General features: G+C 38.5%; 1 protein-coding gene across 1 annotated transcript in view; it reads left to right on the top strand.

Moving 5' to 3' along the window:
• ANKFN1 (ankyrin repeat and fibronectin type III domain containing 1) overlaps positions 1 to 18520 on the top strand; it is a 56668-nt gene that overhangs the window by 30289 nt on the left and 7859 nt on the right. Inside the window, exons 10-16 of the mRNA XM_065648015.1 lie at positions 6284 to 6383; positions 7542 to 7674; positions 8278 to 8394; positions 12086 to 12301; positions 14436 to 14602; positions 16024 to 16174; positions 17915 to 18083. Of these exons, the coding sequence (XP_065504087.1) occupies positions 6284 to 6383; positions 7542 to 7674; positions 8278 to 8394; positions 12086 to 12301; positions 14436 to 14602; positions 16024 to 16174; positions 17915 to 18083 (1053 nt within the window). The remainder of the gene's footprint in view (positions 1 to 6283; positions 6384 to 7541; positions 7675 to 8277; positions 8395 to 12085; positions 12302 to 14435; positions 14603 to 16023; positions 16175 to 17914; positions 18084 to 18520) is intronic.

Here is an 18520-nt window from a genome sequence, read left to right as displayed (position 1 = left end):
CAAGCACAGACACACCCTTTCTCCCTCTGTGCCCTACACACCTATCAATTTGTTTTTTCCTGCAAATTGGATTGCACTAAAATGTTTCAGGGACCTCTCTTTTATTTTTTCATATAAAGAAATGCTTTAGAGAGTTAACAACTGTTTTGCGTCAAAAGAGGGGACTTGGCTGCCTCCAAATGGAAGACACTAAGTGCTCTAGGGGATGTGATGCCAATCTATAATGAAAAATACTTGCGCAATGCAATGGGATGATAAGATTGCTACATTTTCAAATAGAATGGATCAAAACTAGGAGAGAGTTCAAATCTCAGGCAGCTCTTTGCTCTTCATTCATGAGAAACAGACTGTGTCTTTAATAGCTCAAGAGCCAGGGCAACAGCTTGGCATTCTTTTTAAAGCTTATATAAAAACTCGTGTTCTATATGGGTTGTTGAAAAGTACTATTTATTTTCTTAAAATAAACTTCTAACTGGAATAATGCTTCACTGCAAAGGAACTTATTTTAAACTGAAAAGTTAAACCATGAAGTTTTCATTTTTCTTCACCTGCTATGACTGTTACTTTGAGCTGCATCAGTTGATTCAAAATCATAGAAATACTTGGGGCTAAAGTCATCTGGGTGAAATTGAAAGATGCAGCCTTTGTTCTTTAGGTGCAAATATGTCACTATCATGATGATCTGGAGTCTGCCACAACCCATTGTAACCATAGCAACTTAAACTATTCAGCTATGTTGCTTGGAAAGGGAAAGGAGATATCGCAAGAAAATGTTGTTTCTCTAAAATTCATACAAGCATTATCACTTGCAGGTGGTCTTGGTACTGAAAATACAGATGATGTATCTATTGCTTATGCAGCTTTTTCATGCTATTAAAGTCTTTCTTCCATGGTACAGTTTTTCCTTTCTGAAGTTAGTGCATATCTCAGGTCTTTCAGGCCATCTTCCTCATCAGCAGGGAATAAGTGATGGAATATCTGAGAACATTCTTAGTATACATTGTTTTACTGACATGCCAGCCCAGTACAGAAGCTGTTACAAACATGCAGAAAATCCCTCCTTTTGAGAATCTGACACCACTGTTTGCTTCTTATAAAATTCCACTGCTCCAGAAATTAACCCTAGTCTCAAAGCAAAGCACAGACAACTCTGTTGATTTCCTAACTCCTTTTCCTTAAATAATAAATAAAAACAATCTAGTAAATCTGTTTAGCTCAGAACATTTTCTTGCATGTCTGAAAGAGGATGTAGTAGCTTACATGTGGCAGTACTACACTGTGGAGTCAGCCGTAGCAACACCCTTGCCTCCAACCAAATAAAAAGCTCATAATTGCTTGTAATACTAGCATTACACAGTAGTATATTTTGGATAAATTGGGATTGTAACATAATAGGAGAGCCTTTGGAAGTTGCCTTAAATATGTGACTGATGTTAATCCCTTGTATTTCAGTAATTTGGTAAAGAAGGAAGACAGAGAGTTTTCAGAAAGAGTAAGAATCATGACATCACTTTGAGTCTGAAACTTGATTCTGTATTTATCAGCCTTAGTGAAATCTGAGCAGTTTGATCAAGGATGTGAGCTAAGGGACTATATATGACTGAAAAGCCCAAATAATGGCTTTCACTTCATATAACACAGAGGTCTGAGCTAGATTCTTAATGAATGTAAATGAGCATGATTCAACTGCCATGGACTGCAATCAGCATGGATATGCTGTTATGCACCAGCTGAGGACCTGCCGGGCATTTATCCATTCTTTACCATGCTTCTCTTTACCACACTTTTTGACATTTAATATTGTAACCTCTGTTTTCCTCATTGGTTTTAGAGATGTAGTAAATAGCTGGACATTGTTTGTAGAGTGTCCTTGAATCTACTTACAACAACCGATTTGCTGTGGTGTATAAATGAGAATCGAGCTCTATGTGAATTAAAGCCATGTGAGCACAGTCAGGACCCAAAGCTGGGCTCTTGGCACCCTGGCTTTTCACCAAGGGATACCCCACTCATGCCGCTCAGGCTGGCTGAAGGAGAGCAGAGGAGGAGTGCAGGAAGGTGGAAAAAACTGAGCAAAATCAATTGAAAAAGTCTGAGATTACTTGGATGACACAGGTGAAAGCCTAAGAATACAGAGGAGCTGGAAGAGCACGGCCGTGCACTAGTGCTACGTGATCCAGGAGGGTGAAATTGCCCGGATTCCACCCAGAACTCCTGCCCAAGTCTGTTCATTCAGACTCCATGCCTGCCTTTTGCCCTATGCTTTGCATTTCGGGGGCTGGAGAAAACAAGCTTACAAAAATACCAGGAAGAATACATTGGAATGTACAGTGAGTTTAAGAGCTTTTGGAATTAGATCAGCTGTTGCTTTTGAACCTGCTCTGTGATATGATGAAATCTCCTAGGGAATTACTTAGGAAGCTTTGCTTTCATATGTTTAATCTTCTGGAAAACCCTGATGATTACAAACAACAGTCACCCATTTGTCTTCATAATACCATGCTACAGACTATCATAACTGAGTTACTACAATTGTATGTCCTGGCAATACTTCAAATGTATTTTCTAACTATTTTTTTCTCGTAGATCATTCTTTCTAAACAATTCTGAGTGGATTAAGTAATTGTGTGATGCTTCATTAAGAAAGGAACCCAACTCTTCAGTGAAATGCTTACCAGATATTTTCTTTCTGAAATTGGGTTGAACTGTGTTTTACTAGACAAGTCAGAGGTAAAATAAAAATGTTCTAATTGTAATTTGATTCACAAGCAGAGAGCATAGTTTTATTGCATTTAACAAAGAGAAGGATCTCTGATTCCATAGGGCGTCTAAAATGTTTAGATTGTAATTATTAGTGAGAATATACAAAAGCAGGCTTGAGAACCAAGTCATAAACAGAAGTTCAGGTAGGTTTCTGTTACAGTTTCAGCTGCTGAGCTTGGCCTTGTAACCCAAAATATACCACTCAATAATACGGCTGTCATACCAATAGCTTCTTCATGAGACACAGAATTTTCTTTTGAAAGACATGGCACCTTGAGATGAGGTAATACAGAACCTATCATGGTCTCAAGATATTAAGGTGTCCGGCCACTACTTATTGCTTTAATTTCTGGCTGGAATTATGTCTCCACTATCCCAGTGTCAGCTGTCTGCAGTGCTAAAAATGTGCAGCTTTAAACTGAGTTTGAATTTGCCTGGAAGTTTCCAGCTATCTGATGTGTTTCCACAAGTTCGTGAAAGCTCTAATCCCCATTTTGTGTCCTCCGCTAGGATTTCAGGCAGATCTAGCTCATCTTGTGCTAATTTGCTTCCTTACGCAGGGTCACCCTAAATGATATTTAGCTGTTCCACGGGCTGTCTGATTTGCGGGGCTAGGATTTCAGATAATTTTACACTGAGGTAATTCCATTTGCATCACATCTGCCCCACTTGAGGAGAGGCACCCGCTTGTCTAGTGATAGGACAAAGAATTCCAGATGATCTTCCTCCTCAGAGCAATAGCCCAGCATAGCAGGCATTCCTGCAGAGCAGAGACCCCAGATGCACACTGGCAGCCTGAATATGCAACTTGGTTCTTCTTCTTTTACAACTGACTTATGTTGCTTGTAAGTATCTGTTGCATTTCAGTAAACTGGGGGAAAAACAAAACAAAACAAACCCAAACAACAACATACATCCTACCTGAGAAGAGAAAAACTGATAATGTAAATATACATTTGTAGTTAATTGCGTATTTCAGTCCAGGTCTCAATGCTTCTTATTGAAGTCTAATCACTGGAAACTCTCTAATCTTGGCCACTAGTTGTTCACAGCTCTATTGCTATATCATTTATTAATATAAAGTTCTTTTGTCGTTACTGATGCTTTTCTATAAAGGTTACTCTACGATATTTATTAGTTAATTAAATAACAGACAAAGTTCCATTTCCTGTAGATCCAAATTATCCTCTAATATCAGCTCTGTGTTTTTTGGCTTCTAGACACACTATACTGTAAAACAAAAGCAAATAGCAATGTAGGAGAGTTTACAGTCTCCATCGAGTTTTACGTTATTTCTTTTGCAGTTGGCTTCTGCAAAGCTGTGGACTAAACCCAAACCACTGAATAGCCCAATAACATACATTTCACTCTTAATGTGTCCTCTTATTTTAATGCTGCAGTCTCTGGGTGTTTTATACAGAATTACATTGCTTTGCCTCCAGCAATTTCCTCTTCCATTCGCTCCATCCTTAATATAGAAGAAAATAAAAGTTGCGTAATTAGAATGAAATTTGTATTCCTAAATTGGTCTTAACCTTGGAAGAAAGAAAGAGTAAGACAGGAGTTTTCATGTAGCATTTGGTTTACATTACTGTGATATACTGAAAGAAGTTCGTAGTAAAACAAAAATTATCTGAGGAGATACGGATAGAAAAACAAACCCATTTTTTGAAAGGAAAACAAAGATCAGTTGCATCAAAGGAGCAGTGCTGGATTTGGGTGAGTCTGTTAAAACTAAACTGAACAGCACATTGGAGAATATGCCATGGAGAAGAAGTTTGCACTGGAAAGACAATGGATTTGATGATCTAATAAGTCTCATACATCTGAATTGTATAATTTCACCCGCAGTAGAATCTTGTTCTCTTTGTACTTGCTGTTCAGCAGAGTGGTAATTACTGCTAACAATGTGTCTTCCTTCCATGGTTTTCAATGTGCAAATTATGGTGCAAATTTATTCATCATTTAAAAATATGTTGAGCACTTCTACAGATGGGGTTTTGACAAGAGCAAATTTAGATGTTCTTCAAATGTTCAAACTTAGAACTCACTAGGGAGACACAGATAGACACCTCCTATTTTGCATTGGAGGTAAGCGTAAAATATGTTACTCTGGAAACACCTAAGCAGGCTGATTAGCAGCTTTCAGCAAATAGTTCTTCATGAGTCATTTTTCCCCTCTGGAGAAGGGTGTCCCTCAAACTGTTTCACACTTCAGTCTGGGTATCACACTTCAGCATGGGTATCCATGCTTCATCTAAATAAACAGTGAGATCCTGGAAAACAGATCCTGAGATGTAGTTTCATAGTTACATTTTTCTTTATGTGTTTCTTTTCAGATCACAGTAAATATCTGAATTTTTTTTAATTAAATGTTTCTGCTGTTTCTCTTAACAACATAATTAAACAGGAGGAATGTTGCACAAGACAATGCAAAAAAAACCCCAAACCCAAGCAGTTTTAGCACCCATTCCTTTTAAATGCCATATGTGGACAACACCAACTGACAAAACTAAAATCATTTTACAATCCTGCACGTTCCCGACTGCCATCTGTTGGCATACGCTCTAAAATCTGCTCCCAGGTACGCGGTGGACACAGCTGTTTCACAGAGCTTTCAGTTCCTACTGGGAGATTTTTCTTTGGCTTACAAGGAAACTCAGGCCTCACATGAGAGAAGGAAAGACATTAAGTCTAATTCATGGAAGTGAAAAACAATACAATGTATAAAAATGTAACCACATTTTTTAGAATATTGGGCAAAATATTTGAATTTATACAATTCTTCTTGTGGGAGAGCTGGTCCAGAGATCCTTGCAGGCACACAGACCGTCTCAGGTTTGTCATGAAGTGAACAAATGAGTTAAACGCCTCTCCCTTGGATTCCAGATTACTAGGGAGCAAATGTAACTGTGAAAGCCCTGAAGTAGTACAGGTGAGTGGAAATTGTTGTGATGGGGAAAAAAAAATCCAAACAAAAGCAGATGCATTGGAAGTGATATAGAGAAAGACGAGGGTCAATCTAGTCATTGCCTTAAAGCGTTTACTTTGGTTAGACTGGTGATGCTGTGATGTTAGTAATGGCCAGGGCACCAATCATTCAGTTCTTAGAAGCTTAAGCTATATATGGACAGAAACTGAGGAATTACAACACCCTAAAATGTTGACTGATGGTTAAATTCTCTCCTTGGGTTTTTGAGACAATCTGCAAGATTCATATCCATTCTGAGCATTAAGAGTACACGGTGCTGGTTCAAGCTATGCTTTGCCTAGGAGCAAAACATTTTTACCAAGTCTGATTTTTCTGCAGGTAAGGAAATTGTTTGCTGTTGCGTATCGCTAAGATAAAGAAAATATAAGCAAAATGTTGCATTTGAGCATGTTTTTAAATGATGTCTTTTGGAAGGAATATATTGAGCACTGACTGAAATTTAGCATTGTGGTTCAAAAGTGGTTCTTTATGAGATACTAACTGAAATTTAACTGCTGGGTTTGGTTTGCTTTTTCTTTTCCATTTTAGAAAGTTCTAAATTACAGAATGCTGGTCGCAAGCAATCAGTTTCCAGAAGCTTGAAGCACCTTTTCCATTCATCGAACAAGTTTGTGAAGACTCTGAAACGGTTTGTCATCCATTTTATCTCCCAAACATTCTGAGTTTTAGCCAGCAGTTGTTGTCCTTTTGTAACAGCAAAAAGCACCTTAAAAATATATGAAGATTCCACAACCAATGAAACAGCAATCAACCAGAATAACCTGATAAAATCGCATACATGTAAGACTGGTGCAGCTGATAGGAAAAAAATGCTCTAGTTCCTACTGAAATCAATAGAATCTTTTCATTGTTACTGTTGGATATGGATTTGAATTGTAACAGTGAACATTCTGTGCAAACACAAAGTGCAGTTACTGAGGTACTTTGGAAGTACAGCCTCTGTTGCTGCTCAATAACGAAACCATGGTATTTATTTCATTCACAATATAAAATGCAGGGCTCATATAACATGTTTTAATAGTCCACTGGCAACGAGTAACACACCGAGAATTCTCTAACATCTTGAGCTACGTTTGCAACCCAGTGTGGTCCAAACAACCCTCAGCCTTGATAATTTGCTTTAGCAAATGGGAGTTGCTTATGCTGGATTGTTTCTTCTTTCATTGCCAGGAGTGTTCAGTTTGCTTTTTCTTCTTTGTATATTGATAAGAGTTTGATTCTTTCAGAAGAGCTCTCCAGAGTCTTTAAATTCCCTAAGGCAACTACTTAACGTATGTAACTAATTGCAAGGGTAAATATTGAAGGGAATGATCTCTATAAACAGTTGTGCAGATATGCTGGCCAAATTACACTCAATTACACTAATGTAAATCCATAACAACCCGCGTGATTTCAATTGAGTTACTTCAGATTTACTCTGAGGTAAAAGAGGGCAGAACTAAGCCCATTAATGATAAAAAGTTTCAGTAAAATTTCTGATTACTAAAGGGCATAAAGCCTCCATTGTGTACCCTTTACTCTGGCAACGTTCTTACTAAAACTGATGTCAGTGGCTTGCACAGATTCATAATTGCTTAGATTCCCGTAGTCTCACTTCATCTAAAGTGATGTTTCTCAAATGTTTTTCAGAATTCACTGTCTGAAGTTGTATGATCTATATAACACAGAATTCCAGATGATTTGATTTGTCTCCTCTGAACTTAACATCTATGATTCTTAAACTAAAATTTGGCCTGGATGTGAACAGACATGAAAGATGTTTGACAATGTTTCCTTCTTCCTTTAGGGGACTCTACTTATCTGTTATATTTTTTTACAAAGACAATTTACTAGTAACCAATGAAGATCAAATCCCAATTGTGGAAATTGATGACTCTCACAGTAGTTCAGTTATGCAGGATTTCCTGTGGTTCACAAAGGTAACGAGAGCCTAATTTCAGATATTACTTCTACTAATTTGTTGCTAGCAATGCATAGGCCTTAGCTCATTATTCTGAACATGTGAAATGACGTCATTAAATCTAAATGATGAAGGGCTTTACCTTGACTCATGCTAAAATGCAATTTTCACAAACCATTTCTATGGGTTAAATTCTGACTGGGTCACTAACAGTGTCACAATTAGGTCTTTTAAATATATGATCCTACATAGATGATTGCTACTTAGGTACATAGAGGTTTTATGAATGTTTAGAGGAAGAGCCTAAAGAAATAACTAGAAGTTTTAAAGTGGGTGTAATGGCTATGTCATCATTCAAGATATCTTCACACTATTTTTTATACCTTGAAGAAGAGTGAATCAATTTTACACAATAGTCCAAACAACAATTGAAATAGGTGCATGACGTTTACAGAACAACTTCTGTGTCTAATTCACTATCTGTTTCATGTTTATCTAGGCATCATTGCCTCAAAATTAGCAATATCTACTGATTTCTTCAAGTCCAAAATGTTTCTAGTTTCATTTCTGCTTTTGTAAATGCTGCAAATAAAACCTGATTGAACTAGATATATTTTTGCAGTTGTCTTGCATGTGGGATGATATCAGATGGCTGAGGCAGAATATGGCTGTATCTGTGTCCTCATCAACAGCGCTTCAAGCCAGGCAAAAGATGCTTTCAGCAGCAGCACAGCTCCAGGTTGGTTGCATTGCATATTTCTAGCTATTAATTTAGTGACTTTCTGATCCCTAAGGGACAGTGCTGCCAGCTGTCCTGGTGGTTCACTGCTCCCCACTGGCCTGTTCTTTGGAGTGGCGTTATCATCTACAATAAAATGAGCCACTGAGCCTCTCTTGCCAGCTGGAAGGAAGGAGTTACATTAAAAGTAAAGAGCAGGAAAAAGAAAAGAAAATAAAGGAAATATAGTGACAGACAAAGAAACAAACAGATGTGAGCCAGTAAATAATGACCACAGATAAGCCTGTGGGTTTGCAGATTGGGAATTCAAGAGTTATAAGCCTAATATTTGCTGCTCAAAAGCCTCTTAGAAGGTCCATTCATTATTAATTATTAATATATTAATGAAGCATTTAAACTCTCAGTAAGATTTATCACTCTCTTGCGTGATATGGGAACCTGCAGCAGTAGGTAGCTTCACAGACAAGGTCGAGTAGACCACTGAGGTTGCCAAAATGTTTCTCGTGGTTACCCCATGGCTTACAGACCGCTCAGGTACAGCTCCCAGGGCAGAACCACACTGACAGGTGGATCGTCAGAGGGGAAATAAAAATGAATCTTTCATTAAGTTCTTCATCAAGCTGCCAACATTTTTAAGGTGAAATGTACCTTTGTGCAGAGAACCAGTCAGAGACCTATTTAGACTCTTAAAAACAGAGACTAAGAGAGATTTAGTGATGCACAGACCTTGTGCTGATCCCTCAGCACAGCAGCACTACGGGCACCGTTCATACCCTGTTGATAAGGCACAGCAGAGACTCTCAGGATGGTTCTGTTCCAACCTGTGCTACAGATACAACCTGAGTGGTTCTGAACTGAATCCTTCTGTGTCTCGGTCCACTATTTGCTATGCAAATAGTAATTACACTTTCTCCAGTAGAACATTTTGACATTTACTGAAAAGCTTTTAAAGAATGGATTTCATGATAACATGAAACCTCTAGCTGGAAGGCACTTAAAAAATATATTTACTTTAATGGGAAAATATGTTTTTAAAAAATATGTGTGCAAAATTCTTACAGAAAAAGTATATCCAGGCCTCAGTTTCTCCTACCTTTTGTTTGAATGAAGTCACCAAATCTTCCCAGAAAAATCTATGGTACAGTAATGGAATTAATGAAGATCTTCATATTGCTTGGCTCATGTTTAGCCATACGGCCATCCCTCTTGTTATTGCCAGTCAATGCAATAAGCTGGGTTTTACAGCAGCTATGAGAGCCAGATACTTCGTCGCCATTATTAAGAACATCCATGTGGGGGTTGTTTTACATGTTTTGGCAAAGCACGCGGTACAGGAGAGTAGCCTTCCTGGACAACCACCTGTCTCGACTGTTTTCCCCAAAGTATCCCGAAATATACGGAATGCCAGCCTGCCGTACCTTTATTGGAGGACCACCTGTGCTTAGCAGCAGCTGCTCGTCAGTCCTTTGAGTTGTTTTAACTGTATCTGCTGAACGTTCTCTTGGGTGCGGTTGGCTCAGCTTAGGTAGCACGTATTCCTTTGGTTAGCCCAGTTTCATTCCCTCTGTGCAGATCACCTTTAGCAGAGCATTGCTAGCATGCACAGATTGCACTTCGAGATAACCAAGATTCCTAGTATATCGTGTTATTATTTGCTACCAGAGACGTTAAGAGCAGAGTTTGAAGCACAGAGACCTCACAAATGTGTCCATGTGGTATATTGCTCTGTTGAATTTCTGGCAAATTTGTTGTCATTAATGTTTGTTCTGTTGGCTTGGTCCCCTGATGAACACAGAGAGTGTCACCGATCTGCCAACCTCTAACGGTGTGTGGCCTAATGGGATCCACCAATGGAAGGATCTCAATAAAGTTTATACGGTTGAACACATTTTATTGAGGCAGTTAATAGACTGACTGTGCAGGAATTTAGGACAGAATGGAAAAGATCATTGACAACACAGCTGTTCAGGGATCGGTAGATTCAGAGACAATGGGGACTCTAATTTTGCTTGTTGTTACCACTAGACAACTCAAGCAAACAAAACACAAGTGATGGGGTGCCGAGCTAAGCAGATACAAAACTTTTTTAGTATATGAATTAGTCACATATTCATATTAGTAGGCACCCCTATTCTCTATGCTGGAATGCCGTTCAGAATATACGGTCAGTGACAGAACTGTTTGTTTTCATCCAGGCACATTCATATGTTGCAGTGATTAATATGACAACTAGATGGCTAACATCTACCTGCAATGATTTGTCCCACCTGTGAACACATGGATTAATACAAAATGTATACTCAGACACTCCGTGTTAATCAGTTATGGAGACCAATCTCAAAAGGCAGAACAGTTAAAAAAAGAAGGGAGGTGCTATATAGATACCAAGCGTGTGCCCTGCAGAGGGACACATAAAGCTAAAATAGCTCAGCTATGCCACATAAAGGGCAGGCACCGTGCTGACTGCTTAGAGTTTATAAACAATTTAATAATACAGTTTATAAGTAAATATTGCCTGCTAAGTACAGATAAATAATTTCAGGATAATCTATCCATTTATAATGTCATTAAGTTAATGTGCAGCACTTCCCTAAGCATACAATGTGCTACATTGTGAATTCAAGTTTTCATTTTAAACTACCCCCTTCTCTATCCAGCTTACTGTAGATCTCTTGAAAAGTCACGAAGTAATGAGCATATTTTAAATGTTAGGCATTTTTCTTTAAGACATCTGGGAATCTCTTCAGCGGCTGGTCACTGGACTGAGTGTGTTTGCACCTACAAGCAGATGCCTTGCTGTGTGAGGAAAGGGATTTTGACCAAAATATGTATTTTATGTGGAGCCTTTTAAAATTACTTTTCTTTAATCCTCACATATTTTCCTGGAGAGCTTTGCCCTGGTAGTTTGTTAGTTCCTGATGGTTTTCTCTAGCGCATTCTTGGTATCTGAAGTAAAAAGAAAAGGGTCCGCATCTCTTCAAATTCTTCTGGGTTCCTTCACAAGCACACTCCAGTTTAGCCCCAGAATTATTTACATTCAACATAGATATGAGGGCCTCTTGCTTTTGTTGCTGAAAATAATCTGAATAATTTTAAAACAGAGACCAGAAAATGGAGATTATAGTTAATGACCCTAACAGAAAACTTTTGAAGTGTCCATTATGAATCACTTGGGGATAGAGGAAGAATTTTGTATCGTCTCTGACATTTGGTTATGGGGAGGTTAAGATAAGTACCTGGCTCTTCAGTAAGTTCAAATCAGAAGGGTTTCACTGATGCCAGAGGAATCACCACTAGACCAATACTGAGTGCTTTTGAAAACTGCAACCTTTCCTTTACATGACAGGGCAAAGAAAGGAAGTTCTGTTCAGATAAGTGAATTACTTTGCAGTGTTTCCTTTTGCAAAGGCATTGGGTCATAGTAGTGTTTCTGATGTTCTCCATTAGACGTTGGACTGAACGCTGCTGGACCAAATACGTCAGAAGATCCACAACACAACCTAGGGAAAAACTTTTCTTTTTGCCACTAAATGATATGACTGTAGTGCAAAAGTTTGAGAAACACCATGTATTTAGTTTTTATTGCAGTCAATAGGACTGATGTCAGTGAGCACAAAGTTAAGTTTCAAAAAATACCACTCTCCTGATATGTGATAAATAACTTTCATTTTATAACTTGTTTATTTTCTAGAATTTGCTGGGAACTCACAACTTAGGCAGAGTTTTTTATGAGCCAATCAAGGATCGACACGGCAATATGCTGATAGTTACTATAAGAGAAGTGGAGAGTCTGTATTCATTTTTTAATGGCAAATGGATGCAGGTATCCAAACTACAAAGCCAGAGGAAATCCCTTTCAACTCCAGAGGAGCCAACGGCATTAGACATCTTGCTTATAACAATCCAGGTAGTGCTTTGCTTCTCTTACTGTATGTTATTTGCTTTTGTAAAGCCTGTGCCAGAGCCTGATTTTTGGAAGAGTCTCGTAGAATTTTAGGCCTTAATCCAGTGCCCAATAAAATTAATGGCAAGGCTCCCATTGAAAGCAAAGACTTATATTACTTCCAGTGGGTCTGGGATCAGACCCTTAATATGTAAAATATCCATGAGATTCTAAAGAAATTACTTCAAAGACCTAGCAGAGAATAGTAGTTTCTATCAGTTTTGGGAAACCATGCTATAGAATTCTGTAGCAAGGGATATAAAATCTTTAAGATTCTCTGGGATGTTCTTAAGCACCTATACAGACACTTACAATTTCTACACTCCTTAGGATTTTTCCATCCAACCTTGAACACTAAATCCAGGTTTAAAACCTTACCGTTTTACTTAATAAAATTGTTCTGTGGGGTTCAGAGTTCCTTTGAGCCTGGTATAGTTGCTGAAGAATTCTTTACTGACCATAACCCTCCTTTAATTTCTGCATAACATGCCCCTAGACTTCACGATTAGAAAAACAGCAAGGTAAGGATTGATCTTGGAAGTTGCTTTGCATAGTCAGTTCAGTTAACATCATTGAGAGCCACAGGTCTGCAGCCCTTCCAGAACCAGGGTAAACTCATTAAGCATAGAGAGTTCACATAAAGATTAACACGTTTTCTGTATATAAATAGCAACCTATTTCTCGCAAAATATCAGTTGCCAATCTGTCTAAAACTCAATAGCGTAGCTACCCAAAATGCAAGACAAATCATTGTCTTAGTCCTTCCTTTAGCACTCTCAACTAGACGATGACTGCTGTGGTTAATTTTTGAATTAGAGGCACTTTCTTGGGTTGAGACTGTGTTTTTTCGTACCGGAACCTGACAGGCAATCAAAATATACATTACGAGGATTTGGGAACATTAAAAAATTTCCAAAAGACAATAAAACTTACCTGATCTATGTTAGATTTAGTGCATTAAAATGTATTAAAGGTGTAGAAAAATGTCAATCTGGACAAAAGTTTTCTATTAGGAAACCCAAAATACAGGCCTGATCAGATTTCCACAGAGATCCTGGTGGAAAAAATGTTCCCCTAATGGTTTACACATTCCTATCTAATGCCCACCCTTTCTTGTATTACTTGTTTAATCATCGAATGGGTATTTTGTTCATGAAGTGCTTGTGAAAATGAGAGTCTAATTGCACTGGTCAGAGCCAAGCATAGCACTGGCAGATAATTTGATGGTTCCAAGAGTAAAGGCATAAGGCCAGGTGTCTTAATCCTCACTCATTGCAGAAGCACATATTTCTCAGGATGGCAGCAGACATCATTTTTAGGGTAGTTTCAGGGGGCTGCTATACATAGCCTTAAAAATGTCTCTTGGCTTCAGCAAATACACTATTATTATAAGTTCCTTCTAAGCTCTATTTGTTGATAAAGATATTTGTTCAGAAAACACAGCCGTTAATTAAATTTTGCACACCACTAACCCCCATGCTCATAGAGATCTTCCTGTTGACAGCAGGTGACACAGAACAGGTTTTCAAGAGCTGCAGGCTGGGACTCTACGGGGATTTCTTTGGTGACAGTCCTGGCTTATGCAGCCTCTCTCACCCCTTCCCCAGCTGAGAGCTTTATCCCAATGCTGCTCTGCTCCATCCGTATCCGTACGCACCAAACATTAACCAGGGGATTTCTCTGGCTGAAAAATGACTGCTCCTCTTCCTGAGCTGTTTTTCAGCTGAATCAGTTCCCTGACCCAGCTCACTGCTGAAATGATCAGACAGGAGTGCAGAGGTGGGTGTTATTTAAGCTAGTTTAAATGCTACCGTTGTAGAAGATTGAAACCTCAATTTTTTTAGAGCAAATTGCTGTGTGACGTGGAGAGCTTAGAGAACCTGTGTATGGCTTTAAGTAAAAAGTTGTCCAAGCGCATCCAAACTACCAGAGATTATTTATATGTTTAAGCATGTGCTTAAATGCTTTGCAAATTGGGAACACTGTTGAAACAAAAAGATGGCTGTAAAAACATTTGTTGCTTTTTGATCCCAAACTCTTCCGCTTATGTGGAAAAAAAAAAAGAGATTTTTATGTAGGACTGTTTCTCTTAAAACAGGACATACTTTCCTATCACAAACGAAGTCAGCAATGCCTCCCTCCCGGCTTGTATCTGGGTTACCTTAAACTCTGCAGTTCTGTGGATCAAATCAAAGTGCTTGTGTTGCAGAAGTTGCCTAATGTCCTGTGTCATGTTAAAATCCGAGATAACAGCAATGTCTCCAAGTAAGTGAATACATGCACATTTACACACACATATTAGACAGAGAACATTTGTTTTAAGTTTGAAACAACTGATCAAATTTAAAGGCTATGGCAATTTTGCCACTGCAAACTGTAGGTGCCAGCAAAGTTTGGCTCCAGCGTGTACGTCACCGAGATGGGCACTGAACTAAGAAGTGCACCTGGGTGTTTCCAGCCACCTGAAGGCCAATCTGGGACACACACAGCTGAGCCCCTTGGTTTCTAAGGATAGTATTCTGTGACCACTCAAATTCTGCACACAGATATATCTTCGATATATCTGTCAGGAAGATCACAGCCTGCAGCCCCGATTCAGCCTCCAGTGAATTCAATGCCACTCTTTCGATTGATTCCCCCTGACTATGGAGTGTCGGTGTTGGTGATTTTTCTATATATTCTCTTGTGTGATATCTGGTTTCTCAACTAATGCACAGCAAACATACAGGGACTGAAAACATATTCAGACAAATGCTTTCAGCCATTGAACTGTTGTGCTCTGGAAAAGTCGTTTTCCCCTTTGTCTGTTGCTTCCCTTATCTATTGGGCAAGTGCACAGATTTGTACTTCCCAGTCCTTGCTAACACATTTTATTGGCTTTTTTTCTGGAGCTTTTTAATCCCATATCATTTCAGCAACCAGCTGAAAATGTAGCACGAGGAAAAAGGAACTGAATATCTATATGGATAAAGAGGATATCCAGAATGTAGTAGTTAATACTAACAAAAATTTTGGAAGAAGTATAAAGCCTAGTGCTTCAGAGTTTATAACAGCCTCTGACTCTTGAAGTTTAAGATCAGATCTTTATTTAGAAGCAAATTGCACCACATCTATTACTCATCTTGTAGTGGGGCTTCCTGTACCTTTTTTTCTTGAATGTTTGATGCTGGCTGCTTTTCAAAACTCAATATTGGGCAGGGTGAATTAAGGATTTGATCCAGAAAGATGATTCCCATGTTTATCAGGTCTAGAATGGATATATGTCAAGGAAATCAGGAAGTTCTTTGGCTCCGTTGAGTACAAGACAGTCTGTCACAGAAATTAAACTTCCTGCTAATTGTCACTGTTGTCATTTCCAATGCATGCTTTTTAAAATATTGTGGTAGACAGAGAATGAAGTATGTGAAAAAGAAAACCTGGAGTGAGAAGCCTTAGAAAAATATTTTGAAGGCAGTTGGACTTTCAGAGGTTTGCAAGGAATCCTCAGCCTGATGTACATGTGTTAGAAAAATTAAACTTTTCAAAGTTAGATTTTTAACCACGAACAATCAAGATTGTACAACTTTAGAATGTTTTGCTATATGAGGATTAAACTATCAACAGATCCCAAATGCACATACACTGAATTCCTGCTTGTGCACTGAGCTTTTGTTATATTTCTAATTTTAACTTGACTCAACATACAGAGATGAGTGGGAATGGATCCAAACACTTTCTGGCTCAGAATCCGTGGAAAGTATGGATCATACTTCAGACTGCCCTACTCAATTGTTCTTGTATGAGCTCCAGATGGCAGTGAAAGCTCTCCTTAAACAGATCAATCTACCTCTGCATCAGGTATTTTCCTTTGTGGTTTTTATCACCTTTTTAAAAACTGAATCCTAAGAATACTAAAAGCTACAAACTGTGTAACTTGCAAGTAGGGACGAAATGTTACGGTTGCAAGAAAAGAAAAACTGAGAAGTTCTGTATTGCATTATTGTGTGTGTGTGGGGGAATATTTTCAACAAAAATTTTCCTGGATATTTGAACATATAGGGATTAAGAGACAAATTTCAATTAGCTCCTATTTTTGCATTTATTGGCATATTTGTGTGACTTCAGGCAGGTGCAAATAAGCACTTCTCCACAAAACTAGTAGTTGCGAGCACCTTTACCCAGCTGGCAAAGAAAAACAGGCATTTTTCCAGGCAAGCAGGGCAATTGACCATTTTTTGGAAGTAATAGTGAGGGTGTGCAAAAGGCCTGCAGGAGACATGGCATTTTGCTATTCTTTTCCACACAGATAAACGTAGCACTTCTAAACCACACAGTTCCAGACCTCCAGATTGCTGTGGGTGAGGAGAGGTATCTGGCTTCTAGCTTTACATTTAGGTACAAGAAATGCACATGTGAATAAATAAAGTCAGGGAGGATAATCTATGATGTGAAAGATCCATGAAAAAATAAGCTAAGGAGTTTGTTTCTTGTTTACATGAATTCCATTTTATTTTAGTCTACAAGGGTAAAGAGGCCTTAAAGTAGAAGTAAATCATCTTTATATTCACTTCAAGGTCTGTTTGTGCAGCTAGAAAGATGTGGCCTTAAAATAAATTAATCTGGTTCTACATTTCTTGATTTTGAAAGGTTTAGGCTTTGCTTTTAAAAAGGAATCCATCAGTGCTTCACCTTCTAGCCTGGGAAGAGCCAAGTAAGACTCAAGTAAACCCAAAATTAAGACAGATGGTGTGCTGCCTTGTGGTCAGTCACTCTAATTCAATAGGGCTCTGTATAGGTCTCTATGCTAGTGTATTTTCTTGGAGGTTATAGCTTTTGTGCTTTTTTTTTTTTGAGCTAGGGACTGAAATATTTAAATCAATGTGCAATATATTCCTTAGGCTGCAGTTCAGCCAAGCATTTAAGCTCATCCATTGTGCATGAGAGACAGACATAAACATGACCTTGCAGTTACACACAGTTGTAAATGTTTTGATGACTCAGGACCAAGCTTCTATGTTACTGAATTGAATTTTTAGATTTTGTTATGTATTTTTATTATTTTAGTGGTAAACAGACTCACGACAGTGACACTGGTGCATGCCCAGGGTGCAGCGCGGTCCTGCACTCAGCAGCTCTCAGCAGCCCCATTTTCTCTTGCTGCAGCACTTGTTAAACCTTTTCAGTGCTGTGTTGAGGGAGAGCTGCATACTTCTCTTAACCAACCCTAAATTGAATCTTAAAGGTTTTTAATTGAATCCATTTTCATGTTTTCACATAATTATGCAATCATAATCTTGAAAAGCACATGGCATGTGATCATTTTCTGCCTAATAAGAAACATAAATGTTGTTTTCAGGGGGGTTGTGCCTGTGTGTGTTGTTTTAATGTGGAACATTGCAGCTTTAAATCTTTATTTTATGTAGTGACACGAACCCACATTTAGTGCCCTCCCCCCCCCAAAATATTTGTTTTATGAAAATTCCGAGCTTGATGTTGTGCAAATTTTCTTTAATGTTTTATATCATTTGGGGTGTTGTTTATATAAGTGCCATGTTGTAATTCTCTCCTATTTCTTCCCCCGCGCGTGTCCCTCTACAGGCTAAGCACTTCCGTCTGTATACACAGGAGGTGTTGGAACTAGGTCACAATGTCTCCTTTCTTCTCCTGCTCCCCGCCTCAGACGACGTCTGCACTGCCCCAGGACAGAATAATCCTTACACCCCACACTCAGGATTTCTTAACCTCCCTCTTCAGATGTTTGAACTCGGTATAGTAGCTTGCTTCACCTAGAAATATTAACCCAGTCTCCTTATAATAAAATCACAAAGTTGTATCTGTTTTCCCCCTTGTCCCAGTGGAGAGTCAATAAATCACATGATGGCTTTGGCAACAACACTACCTATAACTGTGTACAAGTTATAGAGGGAGCAGAGCGGTTAAAGCATATACTGTAGCAATCGTTATTGAAATGCAAAGCATAGAGCAAAGCCCACAGTTATCCAATATGTGTCTCTAAGCCTCTTTGGAAGATGATGTTCTTTAAAAAACAGAACCAAAAAATGACACACAACATTGCAAGGTTAGAGTGTGAAAGAAGATGTAAAAAACAAAAATAAAATCCCTCTAAATTGTCACTAGAATAATCACCAGTTTTGTACAGGAGAATTTTTGCAGTTCCTGACTGCAGATACTGCTACTCAATGT

Source organism: Caloenas nicobarica, chromosome 18, assembly GCF_036013445.1.
Source record: "Caloenas nicobarica isolate bCalNic1 chromosome 18, bCalNic1.hap1, whole genome shotgun sequence".
NCBI classification, from domain to species: Eukaryota; Metazoa; Chordata; class Aves; order Columbiformes; family Columbidae; genus Caloenas; species Caloenas nicobarica.
This window is presented reverse-complemented; position numbering and strand designations above follow the sequence as displayed.